Source organism: Zootoca vivipara, chromosome 13 (assembly GCF_963506605.1).
Source record: "Zootoca vivipara chromosome 13, rZooViv1.1, whole genome shotgun sequence".
Classification (NCBI taxonomy): Eukaryota; Metazoa; Chordata; class Lepidosauria; order Squamata; family Lacertidae; genus Zootoca; species Zootoca vivipara.
In genome coordinates this window covers 38049350-38068658 of record NC_083288.1, presented here as the reverse complement: position 1 = coordinate 38068658, position 19309 = coordinate 38049350, and the positions used below count along the sequence as shown (strand labels likewise).

General features: G+C 46.8%; 1 protein-coding gene across 2 annotated transcripts in view; it reads left to right on the top strand.

Annotated features, from left to right (window-relative positions):
* The first annotated feature begins 707 nt into the window (after positions 1-707).
* The window catches only part of TAOK2 (TAO kinase 2), a 40442-nt gene continuing 21840 nt past the window's right edge, over positions 708-19309 (top strand). The window contains exons 1-12 of one of the 2 annotated variants that reach the window (XM_035134290.2): positions 708-1624; positions 13964-14136; positions 14663-14734; positions 14891-14992; positions 15617-15662; positions 15759-15855; positions 16943-17056; positions 17545-17636; positions 17804-17897; positions 18060-18141; positions 18683-18850; positions 18938-19150. In XM_035134290.2, coding sequence (XP_034990181.1) covers positions 14005-14136; positions 14663-14734; positions 14891-14992; positions 15617-15662; positions 15759-15855; positions 16943-17056; positions 17545-17636; positions 17804-17897; positions 18060-18141; positions 18683-18850; positions 18938-19150 — 1212 coding nt within the window. In that variant the 5' untranslated portion in view covers positions 708-1624; positions 13964-14004. The remainder of the gene's footprint in view (positions 1625-13963; positions 14137-14662; positions 14735-14890; positions 14993-15616; positions 15663-15758; positions 15856-16942; positions 17057-17544; positions 17637-17803; positions 17898-18059; positions 18142-18682; positions 18851-18937; positions 19151-19309) is intronic. The other variant, XM_035134292.2, reaches the window with a different exon arrangement.

Sequence of the window (19309 nt, the reverse complement as noted above, 5' to 3'; positions counted from 1 at the left end):
TTCTATGCGCGCGCGCGCCTGTTTTTTCGGAATCCTGCCCCAGTAACAGCTGAGCGCTAAAAGCTCCGCCCCCAACGCCAACTTACCAATCACATTTCGCCTCTACCGTATGTCCCAATCAAAACTGGCCGGAGGGCATGTGCCGTCCCAATCTGACTCCTTTCATTGAACAGCTTTTTCCCCTCTCAGCCAACCAGAACGCCGACCTCCTTGTTTGCCCTCGCCCTTCCTGAAGCCCCTCCTCCTCCAAGCCCGGCGCGTCTTCCTCGCCCCTAAGCCCGGTTTCAGACATCCGCTCGCACTCTTTTCGTATTGTCAAGGAATGCCACAGTCCCGCCCACCAACGCCGCAGCAACCCAATGAACGCAGGGCCCTCGCGAGCGACTCGGCTCGATCGCCCGCTCCCTTTTATTAGTGCACATGCGCTTTGTTTCATTCAGCAACATCTTGTTCCCTCACAGCTCATGCTCGGTTAACTCTCTCTCCAGAACGCCCTTACCAAGGCGCAAGTCGTACGATACGTCTCGACTCCGCTCTACGCATGCGGCCGTTCCTTGGCTTCGGAAAGGCGTTCGGCCCGTGTCCAGTCCGCGGCGCATGCGGCTTTCTCCCGGCTCCCTCCCACGGCTCACTGCGCGTGCGCCCTCTCCACCGCCGCGCGCCGCCGCCTATGCGCATGCGCCCGGGGTTCTCTCTGCCTTGGTTCCGGTCTGGCTCCTGCCTTGGGCGCCATCTTGGATTTGGGGACAACTGGAGTGAGTGAGTGAGAAGGCAGAGGAGCCCAGGAGGCGAGAGAGGGGAGGGGGGGCCGGATAGCGCCAGGCCCCCCATCCCCACAGTACTCCACATCACCGACCCCACCCTCTGCCGTAGAGAGGTAGCCCCTCCCCTTTCCCTAGCCCCCCGCCCCGCAGGGCTCCCTGGACCTTGGGAGGATTTCTGGGGCTCCTGTAGAACCAGCCCGCCCCCGTCCGCCCACCCCGCCCCGGCCCCTCCTGACCCCCCGCCCCAGTTTCCCCGTGAGGGCGGTGGCGCGTTCCGCTTCAGAGGTGCAACCCTGAGTCCCTCCGCATCCATTACCTGTGGGTCCTTTATAGCTCACCCCACCTGAAATATATGACAGGGGCTGCAGCGTCCCACTTAGCCCGCGTCTTCTTTCCCTTAATAGGCTTCCCTTTCGCTTCCCAAAGAGTCGTCTGTCGGTAGGGCCTCTTGTCTGATAGAGATTTCCCCGCCTCTAATTTTGGATATTCTCTCTTCTCCCCCCCCCCTCCCTGAAGAGTCTCGGTAGAATTGGGTCCGCTAGGAGACTCTTCATTCACCTTTTCAAAGGGATGCCCCCACCCTTTCCCTTTAAGTAGAGCCCCCTGCACGTCTTTGCTTCTGCGGATCCTTTCTTCCCTAGCCAAGCAAGAGAGAGGGAGATACTCTAGGTGCCCTATGTCTCCTACGCAGAGGCCTCCCTCGTCCAGGGGAGCCAGTGACAGTTCCCTCTAAACCCTCTTCCTTGATTGGAGGAGTTGGGGAAGAGGAGGAGGAGGTCGGGGGTGTACTCCCCACCCCCAATATCCTGGAGCTGGAGCCGCAAGGGGAACAGTATCAAGGCAGCTGCCGAGACTTACAGGTGAGACCTGAACGTACTGATACAGGGGAGAGGTGAAGGGATGTGTGTTTTGGTGGTGGTGGTGGGGAGGATGGGAAGGTAACAGAAGGTGAAGGTTTGCAGAACAAAGAGGTTGTATGCACCAATTTTGTGGAAATCCGATTTTCTTTCTGTCTGCTTCGCCCGCCTTCCCCCAACAATCATGCCTCCTATGTTGAGAAGCACACACCCTCCCACCCCACCCCGAACTCATTTTATTCTTCTAAAGGCTTAATGGAGGAGTAGCAACTTGCAGCTTTCCCCTGCCACATCTGGGCCCCACTTCTCTTTTCTGGAGAAGCCAGGAGTGCTGTTCACCAGAACATGGATCCTGGGTTTCCATTCTGCCACCTCAAATCCTTGTCTTCTTTTTATTGAGAAGCTGACACCACCACCCCATCCCTCCCAAAAAATCTCCTTTGCAAATTAGCAATTGGATCTCACCATGACTGCTAGACTCCATTTCTTGACTATGCAACTTAGAGTCCCTGGCTCCTAGTCCTGTTTCTCTCCATTAGATCTTGTTTAGCTTTTAAGGAAACCCAGAGGCCTATTTTTATGCCCTTAAATGTTTGATGACAAGGTTGGGAGTGTAGGTGTTATCAAGGTGGGTTAGCTTGATGGACTACTGTTGGCTTCCCTAGGAATCATCATTCAGGCTGAAACTTTGTTGTAAATATTGAGCATGCAACCAGGAGTTAATTTTGGGGAAATTGGATGATTGCCCTTGGCTTGCAGTCTGGGGTTGGATTTTAGTGTAGCATGCTACCAAAAGTTTTGTATGTGTGTTTTTAATGGGTAGGAGGAAGACATGGTGGAACTGTGTTTGGTTGCAGGGGCGCATCACACAGATACTGCAGAGTAATGAGGTTTAGCATGACCACTTGGAAGGAAGGAGGATGAATGGCTTGTCCTAAATGCTGGATGGGGTTCAATTTGACATCCTTTTAAGCTACAGGGACCACTTCCCACTGGGCCTGCTCTTTTTGTATTCTGAGGGGCAACCAGAAAAGGATTTAATTTCAAAGAAACCCATATTCCACATAGGAAAATAAAATTCAACATTCAATATAACAGCGTACAAAAAATTCAATTCTGTTAATATGCAGGAGTTTCACATTTAATTCAGAGTTTTAGGTAAATTGAGCATTATTTAAAATAAAAAAATCCAATGTCTTCTGAAATTTAAGAAATAGACTGGAAAGAAAAGTTGCTGAATTGCAACTTATTACCAAACTTAAAACCATGGAGAGACCTGGTCTGAATAGAGACAATGGATTCTTACATGATAAAGCTATTTTTAGCCCTCTCACCCCTTGCTTTTTCCTGTAAGACCAATTGCAGTCGTTAACAGTCATCAACAGGTTTACCACACCTATCGGCCAATCACCCATTCCCACCACCTTTCTGGGTAACACCCCTCCCCACCCTCTCACTATATATAAGGGTCTAGTGACTTCTGTTTCAGTGTATCTGAAGAAGTGTGCATGCACATGAGAGCTCATACCAATGACAAACATAGTTTGTCTCTAATGTGCTACTGGAAGGATTTTTTAAATTTTGTTTTGACTACGGCAGACCAACACAGCTACCTACCTGAGCATTATTTAGTACTTGGTGGTGTGAAGGTGCTGTTAAGAGGCAGTACTGTATCTATAAGCAGTGGGGTATGAGAAAACCAGTACTGTATTCCTTGAGCAATGGCAGTTATCTGTTTCTCCCCGCTCACCCTGTGGACCAGGATTGTTTTCAGATATCTCTCTAGAAACATGGGGACTAGTACCTTTAAAGAAGAGGTCTTCAGCAGTCTAGATTTCTGTACATGTCATGTCTCAGAAGATCAATTAATGAATGATGGCATGTTTATTGAGCCCATTAACTCAAAGCACACAAGTTTCAAGACCTCCACTTTCATGGATTGTATTGCTGCTTGACCCGGGTCAAAAAATGGGAGTTGGGAATATTACCACCTCAAGGGATTGTACATTTCTCTGGGACATACCAGTTCAAGATAGGAATTTAAAATGAGTCTGAGAATAAGGGGTGTTTCTTGTGGTGTGAATCCAATAATTTTTATCGTAGCTTGAATCTCATTCCAGAAGGTTTCAGGAAAGGTTTTGTATGGCATGCTTCTATCAAGAATGAGTAAGAGTCCTTGAGAACCATGTTGCTTTTGGGGCTCCTCCATCCGCTGTCCAGCCCTGTCCTAATAGGCAGTAGTTTTATCATGCAAGATGGGGCCCAGCATCTACTTGGTTGCTTTTTGACAAAGCTTTTTCTGTGGTATTTTTATGAAGGCCCTTTCTGAAGTGCTTGACCACCGAGATAATGGGATAAATTGCTTTTCTTTTGTTGACAGGAGCTCCTCAGACTTCTAGCCCAGCTGATTCTCTCTTGTGACCAGTAACTCTCTTACTTTAGTCTGTTTAGTTGGGTACAGCCTTGCAAATGAATGCCCCAAAGTTACTAATCTGTCCACATATGCTGAATCAGTCATTTCAATTATATCAACAGCCCAAAAGAAAGGAAAAGAACCAACACTTTTTCCAGTTTCTCTGACTTACAGCACAGTTTTGTGACAAGTTGGAAACATGTCCTATTGAGTTCAATGGGGCTTATTCCCATGTAAGTGAGGTTAGAATTGCAGCCCCAGTCCCCTAAAACACATGTCCATTAAAAATCCTAGTTCTGCCCCTGTTGCTAGAAAGAGCATGACTTCTCAATGAGCATTTAGGATTTTTCCTTTGCTGGATTTTCTTGATTATAATACACTTCTTTCTTCCAGTAATCTAAAACTGAATCATGAGTCTCTTTTCAGCTGGACATGTCATCATGAGAGAAGTTTTATCCTGGAATATTCATTATGATTATGGTGGTGTAACAAAAGTGTTGCTTTGAGCCAAAGGATGGCAAACAAGCCAACCCAGACCAAGAATAAAAGCATCCTACCCCTCTTGCCCAGTTATTACTTGAGGGAAGTGGAGTTATAGAAACATATAGAATTTGTGGCTGCTGATTCTGTGTTAAGAGGCTGCCTCTTTTTGCACATCTCACCACGATGTGACATAAAATAGTAATTGGTAACACTCTTTGGTCAGATAAATTTAACAGCCCAAAGTTTCTAACTTTGATCTTGTCCTTTGTCAGAGAATACATTGTTAAGAAGAGCTGGCAAGCAGAGGAATGAATGAGAGTTCCAGTATAATGTCTGAAAGGACACATGTAGAAGCTTGAGATATGATTAGAACTTCTCTCTTTCACACACGCACACCCCCTCCCCCTCGACACATATAAAAGTTCCCTTTAGACACTATGGAGGACTTGTGAAAAGTGGAAGTGCTTTCTATAACATCCAACACCAGTCTTGTTTTCTGCCTTTAGTTTTCAGTTAAATCTGATTTGGTGAGAGTCTGTCTTATGTACATCTCATGACTACAGGTCTTTCCATGGGCTTAACATATGTGCCAGGGTATGCAAAAACTAAATCGCCTCACTAGCCTGGACAAATGCAATATTTTCTTCTGGCCAGCGAAGGGCGTTTGTTAAGGTAACTGAACTCCTTCCAATTCTTTCTTAAAATAGTTTTCTAATGGTTGCAGCAAAATCTCTGGAAATGACTGCATTGTGTTCTCAAAGCATTATTTTCTGTCATGCTGTTGTGGTAGAATACAACCCCTAGGGCTTGCTTCTGAGTTACCCACAGGTTACTCAGTAAGCCCTGTATTCTTCCAGCACAGAAGGAATTGGTAGTGCGGGGGAGAAGACCCCCTGGAATGAAAGCATCCTAGAACCTCTGAAAGGAAAGAGGCCAGGACAGGGTATTTCATAATATTTAGGAAAGAGACTTTGAGGCTGGAGTCCATTTACCTGGAGTAAGCCCCATTGAATTCAGAAGGGCTTAGGTCTAAGTAGGCATGTAGGATGGCACTGTATGATTTGTAACCCTGTATACTTAATTGAGATGAACCCCACTGAGCACTGTAGGAGTTGCTTCTCAGTAAATATTCAAAGGATTGTGCTGCCTGGGAAGGACGGACTAGGAAGCAGTAACAGAACAGAGATGTGTTGGTTACAGGTAGGTAGCCGTGTTGGTCTGGATCGAAGTAAAATAAAAAAAATTCCTTCAGTAGCACCTTAAAGACCAACTAAGTTTTTATTTTGGTATGAGCTTTCGTGTGCATGCACACTTCTTCAGATACAGTGAAATGGAAGTTTCCAGGCACTTATGTAGAGAAGGTGTGGGGAGGGGTGGGGATGGGGAGGGGGGATCACTCAGAAGGGTGGTGGAAATGGGTGATTGACTGACTGATAGCTGTTGATGACCTGAAACGACTGCAAATGGTTTTGCATGAAAAAGCAAGGGTTGAGATGGCTGAAGATCGCTTATCATGTATAATGAGATAAGAATCCGATATCTCTGTTCAAACCAGGTCCCTCCATGGTTTTGAGCTTGGTGATAAGTTGCAATTCAGCAACTTCTCTTTCCAGTCTATTTCTGAAATTCTTTTGTAGTAAGACAGCTACTTTGAGATCTTGTATAGAATGTCCTGGGAGATTGAAGTGTTCTCCTACTGGTTTTTCTGTCTTCTGGTTCCTGATGTCAGATTTATGTCCATTTATCCTTTGGCGTAGGGTTTGGCCTGTTTGTCCAATATAGAGAGCTGAAGGGCACTGTTGGCATTTGATGGCATACACAATGTTAGAGGATGAGCAATTAAATAGTCCTGAGATGGTATGTTGGATGTTGTTGGGGCCAGTAATGGTGTTGTCTGGGTGTATGTGGCAGCAAAGTTGGCATCTGGGTTTATTGCAGGCTCTGGTACCAGTGTCCATGTTAAGTCTGGTGGTTGTATTATTGTGGGTGAGGAGTTGTTTAAGATTGGGTGGCTGTCTGTAGGCAATGAAAGGTCTTCCTCCCAGAGCTTGAGAAAGGGAGCTGTCATTGTCCAGGAGAGGCTGTAGATCTCTGATGATGCGTTGTACTGTTTTAACTTGGGAGCTGTATGTGATGACTAGTGGTGTTCTGTTATTTTCTTTTTGGGTCTGTCTTGCAGCAGGTTCTCTCTAGGTATCTGTCTGGCTCTGTTGATCTGTTGTTTAACTTCATCAGGTGGATATTTTAGTTCTAAAAAGGTTTGCTGTAGATCTCTTAGGTGAGATTCTCTGTCTGTAGAGTTGGAACAGATGCGGTTGTAACGTAAGGCCTGGCTGTATACGATGGATTGTTTGGTATGTTTGGGATGGTAGCTAGAAGCATGTAGATATGTTTGTCGGTCAGTTGGTTTTCTGTATAAGGTGGTGTCTATATGTCCATCCTGTATTTTTATAGTAGTGTCCAAAAAATGTATTTCTTGCATAGATTGGTTCATTGTTAGGTTGATGGTGGGGTGAAAGTCATTGAATGTCTGGTGGAAGGTTTCCAGGGTCTGTTGTCCATGTGTCCAGATAATAAAAATATTGTCAATGTATCGCAGGTACAGGAGAGGTTTGAGAGGGTAGGAGTTAAGGAAACGTTGTTCTAAATCTGCCATGAAGATGTTGGCACACTGTGGGGCCATGCGGGTGAACAGAGATGTGCTTCTGTGGACCTAGGATGCTGTAGCCTTGCTGAAGCTAAGCAAGTCTGGGCCTGGTTAGTTCCTGGATGGCAAGAGTGCCTGGGGACTTGTGGAGACTGTCGAGTTCCATGATGGAAGAAAGACAGGATATACATCTATTAAATATAGAAATTGCTGCCGTAATTTTTTAATAAGCATTTTATAATTCTTGTAGCTGCAGTGCAAAGCCAGCAAATATTAAGAGAGCAGCAACAGGTGAAGGGCAGCTCTTCTGCTGTTTTGTGGCTGGAGCTTTAATGCGTTTCCTAGGTTTCTATCCAGAGGGTATTCAAATGGGCCACGTGTGAATATTTTGGAGGCTTAAGTAACGAGAACAGACCAGAAGCCCTTTGTGGAGGTGCAGCGGCCTCCCTCAAACAAGTTCAACAAACTAGACCAGAGTTTGTCTTTTCTTTCATTCTATGATAGTATTTCATTGCCCATTGGTGGCATTTGGCACAAGGTGCTGTCTAAAAGCATTTACTGGGCCAGTGAAGAAAGAAAGAAAGAAAACATACAACTTGCTTCTCTGCCACTACCACAAAGGACAGTGGCTAACATTTGAAGATTGGGAGCAGTCTAGACATTGTGGCTTCCAGTGTTGCACTCTTGACTGCAGGCAGGTGATCTTTAGGCCTCTTGATTTTGGGTGTGTGGGAAAATCCACATGTGCCTCAAGTGTGGCATTATCCCGCTTTCAAATACCTAAAGCCAATCTGTGAGTATTGGGTAATTCTGCCCCATTCCTCTCTAGGTTCAGATGGCTCTTCCTTGCTCCATTTCCCCACCACTGATGCTGTTTTGCATTAGGGAGAACCTGATGGAGTTTGTGTTCTTCACTTTTTAATGGGACTTCAGCAGCCTAATGCTACTGTCTCCTAGTGTACAGTGGTACCTCGCAAGACAAAATTAATTCGTTCCACGAGTTGTTTCATGTTGCGATAATTTCGTCTTGCGAAGTGCGGTTTCCCATAGGAATGCATTGAAATGTGTTAATTAATCAATGTGTTCCTATGGGGGGGCGTGCAAAAAAAGGCGGCGACTCATCCGCCATGGCCGCTCTGGAAGCTTCCCCAGCAGCTGGACCCTCGCGCCCAACCAGACAGCCAGCCCATTCGCGCGCAGGCAGGCAGGCTTAAGGTGAGTGAGGGGGGATCTGGCTGCTGCGGAAACTGGGTGATGGCGGGCAGCGGATGCGCAAGGCGGCCGGGCTCCGGGCAGTGGCAGCGGCGGAAGCCCTGATTCGTCTTGTGAAGTTTTCTATGGCACGGCCATAGAAAACTTTGTCTTCCGAGTCTGCCCAAAAATCGCAAAATGTTGTCATCTTGCGATTTTTTTGTGCCGCGAGGCGTTCATCTAGCGAGGTACCACTGTATCTGTTTTCGCCTGAGATTTAATGACTTTATGTTTGTGGAAAGTCTGCCTTAGGATTTTATATTTCACTGTTGCCAAGTGTCTGCTGTCATAAGTTACCTAGCTTTAATTGCCAAGTTAGACCTGAAGCCTCACAATCACTTCTTTTAAGACTTTCCCCTAAGCAGCTTTCACTGTATATTGTTTCACTGATTAAACCCAGAATAATCAGGCTGTTCTTTTAGTTCTTCTGTTTTCTTTAATCTCTGTATCTTAAAGAATGCAGTGTAAACCACTCGATGCTTGATATATTTCAGGTGGTAAAATAGAGTAGAGGCAACCTCACCAGGTTTGGCTTGCCAGGCACACATAACAATCCCAGCAACTTTTGAGGAAAAGCCCTTATTAGTAGATGGAGTACGGTGGCAAACACTTGGGGTGGACATTGGTATACTAGGTAATGCATTTTTGTTTCTTTGTCCAGCACAGTTGAGCCCATCACTGTCAACCTACTTAGCATGTTGGCATCCCCAGCTAAATAAATAAGCTTGTAGCTACTCTCTGTCAGAAATATGGTACCCCTCTTTGCCATCCAGGCATATAAGGTGCATTTTCTGCAGGAGATCCTCAGCTTACTTCCTCAGTTTGTGAAAATGAACTGAAGAATTCAGGATCACTATCTGCAGTTCTCTTAATTGTAGGAGCTGGAAAGCCACTAAGGTCAAGGGTCCATCTCCCAGCCTTTGACTAGACGCTTAATTTTTCACAACCTGCCCGTCCACCCACCCTTGGCGAATGTCATTCTGGGTGGCGTGTTCTGCAAGCAGATTGTTGAAACTGGCAGCAGGTCCTGTGTCAGAGCTGCCTGACTAATTTTCATAACTCACTATAGCTGGATTGAGCAAGTGAGCCAAAGCACATGCTATAGAAAAAGCAAGGTGTGTTGTTTGTCCCGGGTGGTTAACTCCTTTCCAAATGTGCTTATCCAGTATAGCAGGGATGAGGAACCTTTTTTAGCCCGATGGCTGCTTTCTCTTCTAGGCAGCCTTCTGAGGGTCACATGCTGGTGGTGCACAGGCAAAAGTGAGCAGAGCAACCTTTGAACAGTAGGTTAGTTTCTATGAAAAACTCAAACTCCCCTTTCTCTTTCTGCCATCCAGGCAAGCAAGAGGCATTATCAGAGTTCAAAGACACCTTCCAGCCAGGCAGAAACTCACAGGCAGTCAAGCAGGGCCAGTGAGAGCTGTTGCCTGGGGAGAGGGGAATGCCTGAGGAAAGTTCTGAGGGCCAGATTGAGGGGCCTGAGGTTCCCCACCCCTGTGTTATGCTCTGCAGATGAGAAGAAAGCCTTAAGCCATGCCTTCAGGAGTGCTCTTAACCCTCTAGCACAGGTCCTTTTTAATAGTTATAATACAATAGATTATTAAAGATTATATATTCATTTTGTGTTTATTGGAAGTGTCTTGTGAATTGATGTAAGTGCCATGAGAACTCCTGGAAAAGTGGCATTGAAGTATGTTGGCAAATGGTAACTGCTGCTTTCTGTGTCTAATTGCAGCCTCCCAAAGCTTCAGCAGAAGCAGCAAAATCTTGCATGACTCTTAAGATTCACAGGCCTACAAACTGGTTCCACTTTTAGTCTGCACATCTTGGGTCAAATGTGACATCCAGACCTGATGATGATGACCTGAAAGCAGGTCTACTGTTCCATGTTGAGTGAGAGCCTGATCTACTTTTGCTCTCCTTTTTGCAGACGATACAGCTTATGCTGCAGGGGGTGTTTCTTTCTGTGTGAGGAGTAGCCCTTGATGGCTTCTCTGAATTCATTGTATACCCCTGTTCCCTTGACTTTAGCCTGGAACCTCAAAACCAAACTTGAGAGGTTAAATTCTGTGCGCTGCTTAGTGAAGTGTGGTACAGCAGAAGGATGCCTTCCCACCCGCATTGCTGCTGCCAGGCTGGCCTTGTGATTTGCCTTTTTGCTTTGGATTGTTCCCTGGGAAGCAACTGAACAATGCAAGGATTTCCTCTCGCTGACATGGCCTGCCTGCAGGCTCTTGATTTCCTTGTTTTTCTGTTCATTGGGTGGAGGAGGGGAGTTGGTTCAATGAGCTCTGCCCATCCCAGAAGGTGAAGAGGTACCCTAAGAAACTTGTTTTGGCAAACGGAGTTTAGTTGCAGGTTGGTGCCCCTCAAAAGGCAAAGGCCATGGGCCTTGTTTTTCTAACGTTCATCTAGCCAGCCTGGCCTGACCCATTCCCATAGGCAAAGACTTCAGGGGGTTACATCCAGCTGACTAATTTCAAGGACAAGGAATGGATCCGCAGTCCAGACATACAACATGTTTTAGCCCATATGAATATCCTGTTGGTTCATTCAACTGATGGAGGCCTGCAGAGGATTAGCAATAAGGTCAGAATAGTGGCTTATGCCTGCATTAAGCATAGACTCCAAAATAGTGAGGTTCCCCCTCTGGGAAGCAGGGTACCCATGTTGGGAGTGTCTTCCTTGGGCCAGGGTGGGAGCAGCATGGCACTAGTCCACCTCTCTTCTCATTTAGTGTAGGGTCATAGGTTGCAGCTACTGCAAGCGACAAACACATTCTCCTGCTGAAGGATCTCTCCCAGGGAATTTAGGTTGGTACATCTGGAAATTTGAGTTGTTTGCTGTAGGGTTGAGAGCTAGAGTCTAGGCTGCCTGGATTTGTCTCTGTTCCCTTTCAGAAGCTTTAGCCTCTTGTACACTATAATGCCACATCAAGAAGTTCTTCTTCTTCTTCTTTGGCGATCACTTGTAGCCAAGTAAGATTGGCTTCCATAAACATGATTTTAACAATGGGTCCGTAAGTGACTGTGGAGGCCAATTCTGGATCCACACGTCCTTCCACAGTGGGGACATTGGTTTCCAGGCGGGAGTTGACCGTGGTGTGGATTTGCCAAGCATGCCTTCGTCTTAGCACGTTTCTCCCTTGCGTCCTGAGATCAAGTTTCTTCAAAGCCCATGACACCTTTGGTAAAGGCTGTTCTCCAACTGGAGTGTTTATACTACATTTTTTAAGATTTCCCTTGAGACATCAAGAAGTATGGGTCATCTTGCCATATAATTTATTGATATATTTAGAGCACTTGTACCCCACTCTGTAACCTAAAAGTCTTCTGGAGTGGCTTGCATACAATAGCTTGCAAGACAGCCCCTGCCTGCAGGCTTACAATCTGAAATGTATTTCTGCTCTTACCCCCCCCCCCCTTTTATTACTCCAATGCCACCTGCATCTTTTAATCTTAAAGAGCTTGATTAAAATAAACTCCATAGATGTACCAATTGGGGCAGTATGTTGCAGGGAAAGCATTTCAATGTAGTGATATGCAACTATTTCATATGTGGATGGTAAACTTTTAACATAAAATTGTATGATGGAGGTGACTTTTTCCCAGCGGTGAACAGCTCTGAGCACCTCTTTGAGGTCTAATAAGGAGTAAGCAACTTCTGTACTGTCCATGCTCCCTGTGTACAGGGTTATTGGTCTCTGGGCCCAGTACAGGGTGATAACATTAGTGAGCCCTAAAAAGTTCAGGCCCCAAATATCTAAAAAAAACTGCCACCACCCCTTCCAAAGTTGTTGGGTGTTAAGATCGACTGAGGGGGCTCCCTTGGTATCCTCATCCTCAGACGTGTGGGGAAGAGTGGCCTAGGAGAGGCCTTTCTTTGTGGCAGCCTCTAATTGTGGAACTCACTCCCCACAGAGTAGTGTGCAACATCTTCATTGAACAGCTTTCGCTGTATGTAAAAGACATATCTCTTTGCCCTGGCCTTTTTTTTTTTGAGGGGGGGGCCCCTGAAATTTTGTTGGATTTATACTGTTTTGTTCCATTCAGAGAGATTTACTACTTTATTATCGTTGCAACGATCTTATCTGTTTTTATAACTGTATATTATAATACTGTAACCCACCCTGGAACCTGATGGTGAAGGGCAGGTATAAACTCTTAAAAATAAATTACCTAGTCCACTTCTTCTGTACCAAGCCTCTCAAAAGTCTCATTTGTTACATGTCCCCATAATTCCCTTCAGTCCCTCACAACTGACTGACCTCAATTTACCCAAGAAAAGGAATGGGGAACCTGTGGCCTTCACGATGGTGGTGGACTATTTAACTCTTATCATATCTAACCATTGGCTTATTCTGATAGGGGTTGGAGTGCCAACACCCTCTGGAGGTCCATGGGTTCCCCATCCATCCCTACTCTAGAAAGAATTGTTAAGGAAAGCGGCCCAAGATAGCCAAATCACAAAAGCAACCTTGGAAGGCTTGGAGTTGATTATTTCTTTTTGGTTTTGTTTATACATCCTTGGGAGTAATTGCCATCAAAGAAGTAGTCTTTAAAGAAGATCTTGTTAATTTCTTCTTCCCTAACTTGTCTTTCAACAAGAGCAGAAGGGAAACTAAGGCAAGAAAGAAGTTTATTAAGCTGAGGCAATTCTTTGTGAGAATGTGGCTGCTGTACATGCAGGTCTTTGCCCACTGCAAGGGGAAGGTGGCCCTGCACATGCGAGTCCGTGGAGCTGAAGCATGTTCAGTCCTTCCACACTGAAGAGGGAAAACCCCGCAAGAGCCTTCATCCTGTCATAGAAGGAGCAAGTCGTGGAGGTTATTTTAGTTGGGAAAGCAGCAGGGACAAGTGTGCTCTGAGTCAGAATGTATTGTATCTCAGGGAGATACTCCTGAGTTTTCTTAGGAACAATTGGAGCCTGTAATTTATTTTCTAAAAGAAATTTGCTTGCCAGGGTATATTGTTGTGGTTAGAGCAGAAAAGTTGGAGAACTTGGAGATAAGCAAAGTTTCAGGTGCACGCAGTCCCCCAATTCAGTACATTTTCCGTTCCCAATTGAATGCTGCTGCTAGTGCAGCAGGAGCACAACATGAAGAGGAGAAACAGTGGTATCTTCTCTGATCTCTAAGAAGTCTTACCCCATTTGCTGGCATTGGTGCCCCCCTCCCCCCAATTATTCTCCTTGATTACCATTCTACACCACTTCTCTTATTTTTGTGGGTGGGAACTTGCGACTCCTGGATTCTCTTGTGAAGGAAGCCCTGTCTGAGCAGGGACTAGAAGATTCCCCATCCTGGCTGATTTAGCAAAAGAATGGGCCTTTTGTAGGAAGTCTGATATATTTTTATAACCTGCCTTTCTTCCACTAAGGAACTCAAGGCAACCTACATGAGGTTCTTAGATGCCCCCGCCCCCTGGTCCAGTACCCCCACTGACCAGGCCTAGATATGTTTAGCTTCAGGAAGGTAACCTTATTGTGTGTCCTGTCAGACCATGTCATAATCTCGGTGAGCTTGCTAACCTCTGTTTCCCCACCTTAGGAGAAGGGCAAAGGTGAAGCCCAGCCTCCTCCACGGTCGCCATGCCGTCTAATGCCCGGGCTGGCAGCTTGAAGGACCCTGAGGTGGCTGAACTGTTCTTCAAGGATGACCCCGAAAAGCTCTTTGTTGACCTGCGGGAGATCGGTCATGGCAGCTTTGGAGCAGTCTACTTTGTGAGTGTTGAAGGAGTGGGTGGGTGGGGGGCGATAGGCTGGAATTGAACAAACCCCTCTAGGCTCACTTAAAGCATGCCCTCCAGATCCTTCTTCCTCATTAGCATCACACCTCTTTGCCCTCCCTGTGGAGAAGATTACTAGTTATATATACTAGATTACTGCATGTATGCTCCAGGTTCAGAAACAGTATGCTCCTGAATTTCAGCTGCTGGGGAACAACAACTGGAGGTGGCTGTTGCCTCCCCCCCCCCTTTATGGGCTAGTTGACCACTGTGGGAAACAGGATCTGGAGTGAACTGACTCTTGGTTAGATTCATCCAGGCTTCCTTTCTCGTTCAAATGGGTTCCTGTTACTGCCAACATGCCTCTGACCGGTGGACATCTCTGTTTCCACTGGTTGTGAGAACGTCCTCTTGAACTGCATTACTTTTTCCAGGCAGAGAAACCAGCCACTGCAAAGCCCTCTGAATCTGGCCATTGCCCCACCCCAAAACAGCTTCCTAACACTCTGTTCCTTCCACAGGCCCGAGACATACGTAACAATGAAGTGGTGGCCATCAAGAAAATGTCCTACAGTGGGAAGCAGTCTAACGAGGTTTGTGCTTCACCCCTCTTCTGACAACACTAGTCGCAGCTGGCCTGCCAGCGGACCTTGGTGATTAAGTTCCCTTGGTCTCTAGACCTTCTGAGAGTGCCCTGGATCTGGAATTCAGGCTTCTCCGTGCTCAGGCTCCCTTTGTTTATCTTCCAGAAATGGCAGGATATTATCAAAGAGGTGAAATTTCTGCAAAAGCTGCGGCACCCAAACACCATTGAATACAAGGGCTGCTATCTCCGGGAACATACAGCATGGGTAAGATGAGAGGGGAAGCTGCTCACATTAACCTTTTGGGCTCCAGGAAGATTTTCTGATCTTTGAATGATGGAGGTTTTGGATGGGTGCAGGATGGGCCTGAGTGGTGGTTGGGTTTCTTGCTTAGGTTAAAGAACAAGTATGGCTCTTACAAGAGAGAGAGAGAGATTTTTTTTACAGACAAAGCAAAATTTATTCATGGAAGTGACAACCGCATGATGTGGTTGTGGCTGCTGCTTTAAGATAGCTTTAGAAAAGGGGGGCAGGGCTAGGTAAATGCATGGAGGATAAGACTATCTGTAGTGGTTAACCATGATAGCTAAATGGAACCTCCATGTGTAGAAGCAGTATACCCCTGAATACCAGTTGACAAGAGGACAACAGGATGGGAGGGCAGTTGCCTTCTGACCTGCTTATGGGTTTCCTGAAGGCATCTTGTTGGCTACTGTGGGGAACAGGATGGTGGACTAAATGGACCTTTGGTCTGATTTAGCAGGGGCTCTTCCTATGTTCTTAATCGGAAGTCCCAGATATGTAATAGTTTAGGGGACTGGTTGGCAGGTGGGGTTCAGAGGAATGTTCTGCCTTGTGCTAACTTCCTTCCCTGCCTTCTTACCCCATCAGCTGGTGATGGAGTACTGCCTGGGCTCTGCCTCGGACTTGCTGGAAGGTGAGCACCCAAGACCATGTGAGATGGGTAGACATTCTGTATCCCTTTGTCCTACACTTATATGTGATGCTCTCTCCTCCCTCCCATGTTTCCTAGTGCACAAGAAACCGCTGCAGGAAGTAGAGATTGCAGCCATAACACACGGTGCCCTGCAGGGGCTTGCATACCTGCATTCGCACAACATGATCCACAGGTGAGATAAACAGTCCTGCCCTGTGTGCCCACAACTTCCCATGCTGTTTTTAGGCATAGTCCACAGGAGCCTGGATGGCAGAATGCCCATGTCCCTATCTTACCATGAGGGTGCAGTCCTTATGGACCCTTCTGATTTTTAATTGAATTCTTTGCTACTTTTAACTGCCACAACAAGGTATATTTGCATTGATTCATGGAAGCGATTCCTGTGGGGTTTTCAGCACAGAGACAGAAAATAAACTTTATGTATGAGCTGAATGCAAACTTCAGGGAAAGCTGCTTGAAACATCCTGCATTGTAAGGGCACAATATGGCCTTGATGCTGCTGCACCATAAAAACTGTATACTTCTTCCCTTCCTCCCACTTTACATCTAGAGAAATCGTGGCAAATGGCAGCTTTTGGTTTAAAACTGCAAGGTCAGACAGTCTGGCTGTGTTCATATATAATTCAACAAACCATGGGTTATCTTTCAGGCAAGCAAATAAGCCAAGAACTTCTTTCTCCGAAACTTGCTTTGTTTTCCAGCTGTTCTGACCTCCTGCCTCCACCCTTAATGCTCACTAGGCAACCCATGGTTGAGCAAGGAGATAACACCAAACCATAATTAGCCATGGTTTCACATCATGGTTTGTTACCAGAAAACAAACCATTGTTAGTCTGCTGGTGTGGGACACCACACTTTGGCTAAACAATCAAAGGCTTAGTGTTGCTTGCAAGCCAGGTCTCTGTGGCTCGAGTTTCTGTATCTCTATCCTAACCTTGTATATTTAGTTGCCTGTGCCCTGTGCGTGACCCACAGACAGGATGACAAAGCCCCCACAGTATAATTTGCAAGTCATTGTTTATTGGGTTCTAGCACATGGCAGGGACCACATGAATACATTGGCATGTGTTGGGAGAGTGGGACCATGCATGCCATCAGGCCCCTCTGCCACTTCTCCAATGCCCCATCCACAGCTATAACATCCTCCTGCTCGCCCCCCCTGCTTCTCACACTTGTTTTCCCTCTCTGCCCACCTTCCAGTCCATGGTTATCTCTGCTCCCACGTGCAGTTCTTAACCACTAAGCCTTGCCTTTTCCAGAGATGTGAAAGCTGGGAATATCCTGCTGACTGAGCCAGGACAAGTGAAACTGGGGGACTTTGGTTCAGCCTCCATCATTGCTCCCGCTAACTCCTTTGTTGGCACCCCATACTGGTAAGAGAGCAAGAACTGGATGTTTGTGTGACGTGGGAAGATCTGTGGCAAGAAGCAATTGTAGGCCTCGCCCTTCATTAGGAGAATAGTGTTTGTGTGAAAATATGGCAGGGCAATTTGGGAGTGAGGTTCGATGTGCGCAAACTTGGTTGCTTGAAAAGCAAAGAGAATTTAATGGATTTGATAGGGCCTGCATTTTCTGGAGGGAAGAGTTATAGATGTTGAGAAGTAGAAAAGCAAAGAGGTACTGCATGGAAGCAGAGGGTTGCCCTTTTTTGCAGATAAAATGCCATATATTGGGGTGGCTCTGTAGATGTTACTGCTCTCCAGCTCCCATCATCCCTGACCATTGACCTGGCTGGCTGGTGCCAATGGGAGTTGTAGCCCCATGACATTTGGGGACACTACATTCACTACCACCCCAGCTATAGATTCTTAACAAGCTATGAATCATGATCTCAGGCCACTGTGCACTGCACTCTTTCCAGGATGGCGCCCGAGGTGATCCTAGCCATGGACGAGGGGCAGTACGACGGCAAGGTGGATGTCTGGTCACTTGGCATCACATGCATCGAACTTGGTATGGGATGCACTCTTAGGAATAGAGAAGGTGGTGCGCTCCAAGGACCTCCTTGCCCTGGCAAGCTTGGAGCTGCCAGAGTTCTTAAGGTGGGGGAGGCAGGAGGGGAAATGTCTTGGGGGGAAAGTGAAATGCTGCCGTTAACATCAGTGTCCCTGTATCCCCAGCGGAGCGCAAACCACCCCTCTTTAACATGAATGCTATGAGTGCCTTATACCACATCGCCCAGAATGATTCTCCGCTGCTCCAGTCCAGTCACTGGTAAGAAAGGCCCCCAATTCATGTGTTTATGGAAACGAAGGGCGTTCTAGGACCTTGGAAATAGGGATTGATGGGTTTAGAGCTGGGGCCGGTGACAAAAGCTGAGGTTGAAGTTGGAAAGAAGGCAGGCCTCCTGGATTGCTCTTTCTTTACTTCTTTCAGGTCTGAATATTTCCGGAACTTTGTGGATTCGTGCCTGCAGAAGATCCCCCAGGACCGCCCAACCTCTGATGTGCTGCTCAAGGTACTGCTCAGCTCGGCTGCACCCCTGAATGCAGTCTCCTCAAACCATAGTCCAATTATGTCTATGAAACAGCACAGCCCTGTCTGTGGGACAGTGAAAGTGAGGCTGAGGGCAGAAGAAGAAAGCTGTTTTCCTATTAGAAATTTCATTGAGAGGAAAACAGATGCCGAGGACTGCCAAGACATGGAATTAGCTAGGTAACATGGGGTGGGGGTGGGGGTATAGGTAGAGAGTTGTCACATGGGATCAACCTTCATAAGTAACTCCCTTCAACATTGTTCCCCAGGAAACAACTATACAAATCTTCCCCCTTGGTTTTTCATTGTTAAAAAGATGCTCCACCTGTGAAAAATAATGTTTAAATGTTTTGGTCAAAATATTTGCGGTTCCTCATCACTTTGATTCAGCTCCCAGACAAGCTGAGAGTGTACTGTGTGCATTAGTTTGAGTCGTTAGTGGAACAGAATTGATCCAGTTGGATTTGTGAAAAACTTGCTCTCGAGAACCATTTTCAACCAACCTCGTGCTCATTCTTCCCCAGCATCGCTTCCTCTTGAGGGAACGTCCCCAGACAGTTATCATGGACCTGATCCAGCGAACCAAGGATGCTGTGCGGGAGCTGGACAACCTGCAGTACCGCAAGATGAAGAAAATCCTTTTCCAGGAGGCACAGAATGGCCCAAATGCAGAGGCACCAGAAGAGGAGGAGGTTAGTGGTTAAACCTGGTTACCCAAGGCAGCTTCTTCCCCGCTCTAGCTTCCTCCCCAACCTCTTACCCTCTCTATGTTGCTCTAGGAGGTGGAGCAGTTTCTCCACCGTACAGGCACCATCAACAGCATGGAGAGTAGCCATTCGGTGCCCAGCATGTCCATCAGCGCTAGCAGCCAGAGCAGCAGCGTCAACAGCCTGGCGGATGCCTCCGATGATGACGATGGGGCTGAGATTGCCATGATGCAGGAAGGCGAGCACACAGTCACCTCCAACAGCTCCGTCATCCATCGCCTCCCGGTACAGGATACATGTGCTTTGGTAGTGTGGAGGGTCTGAATGATAACAGGAGGGAGCAGGATTGAGTGGGCTTGGGAAACAAAGTCACTTGTGCCTTTCCATGATCAAAGCCCAAAGAAGCATGGAGGCAGGCACGCTGAGTTGCTGCCATAGTGAAGG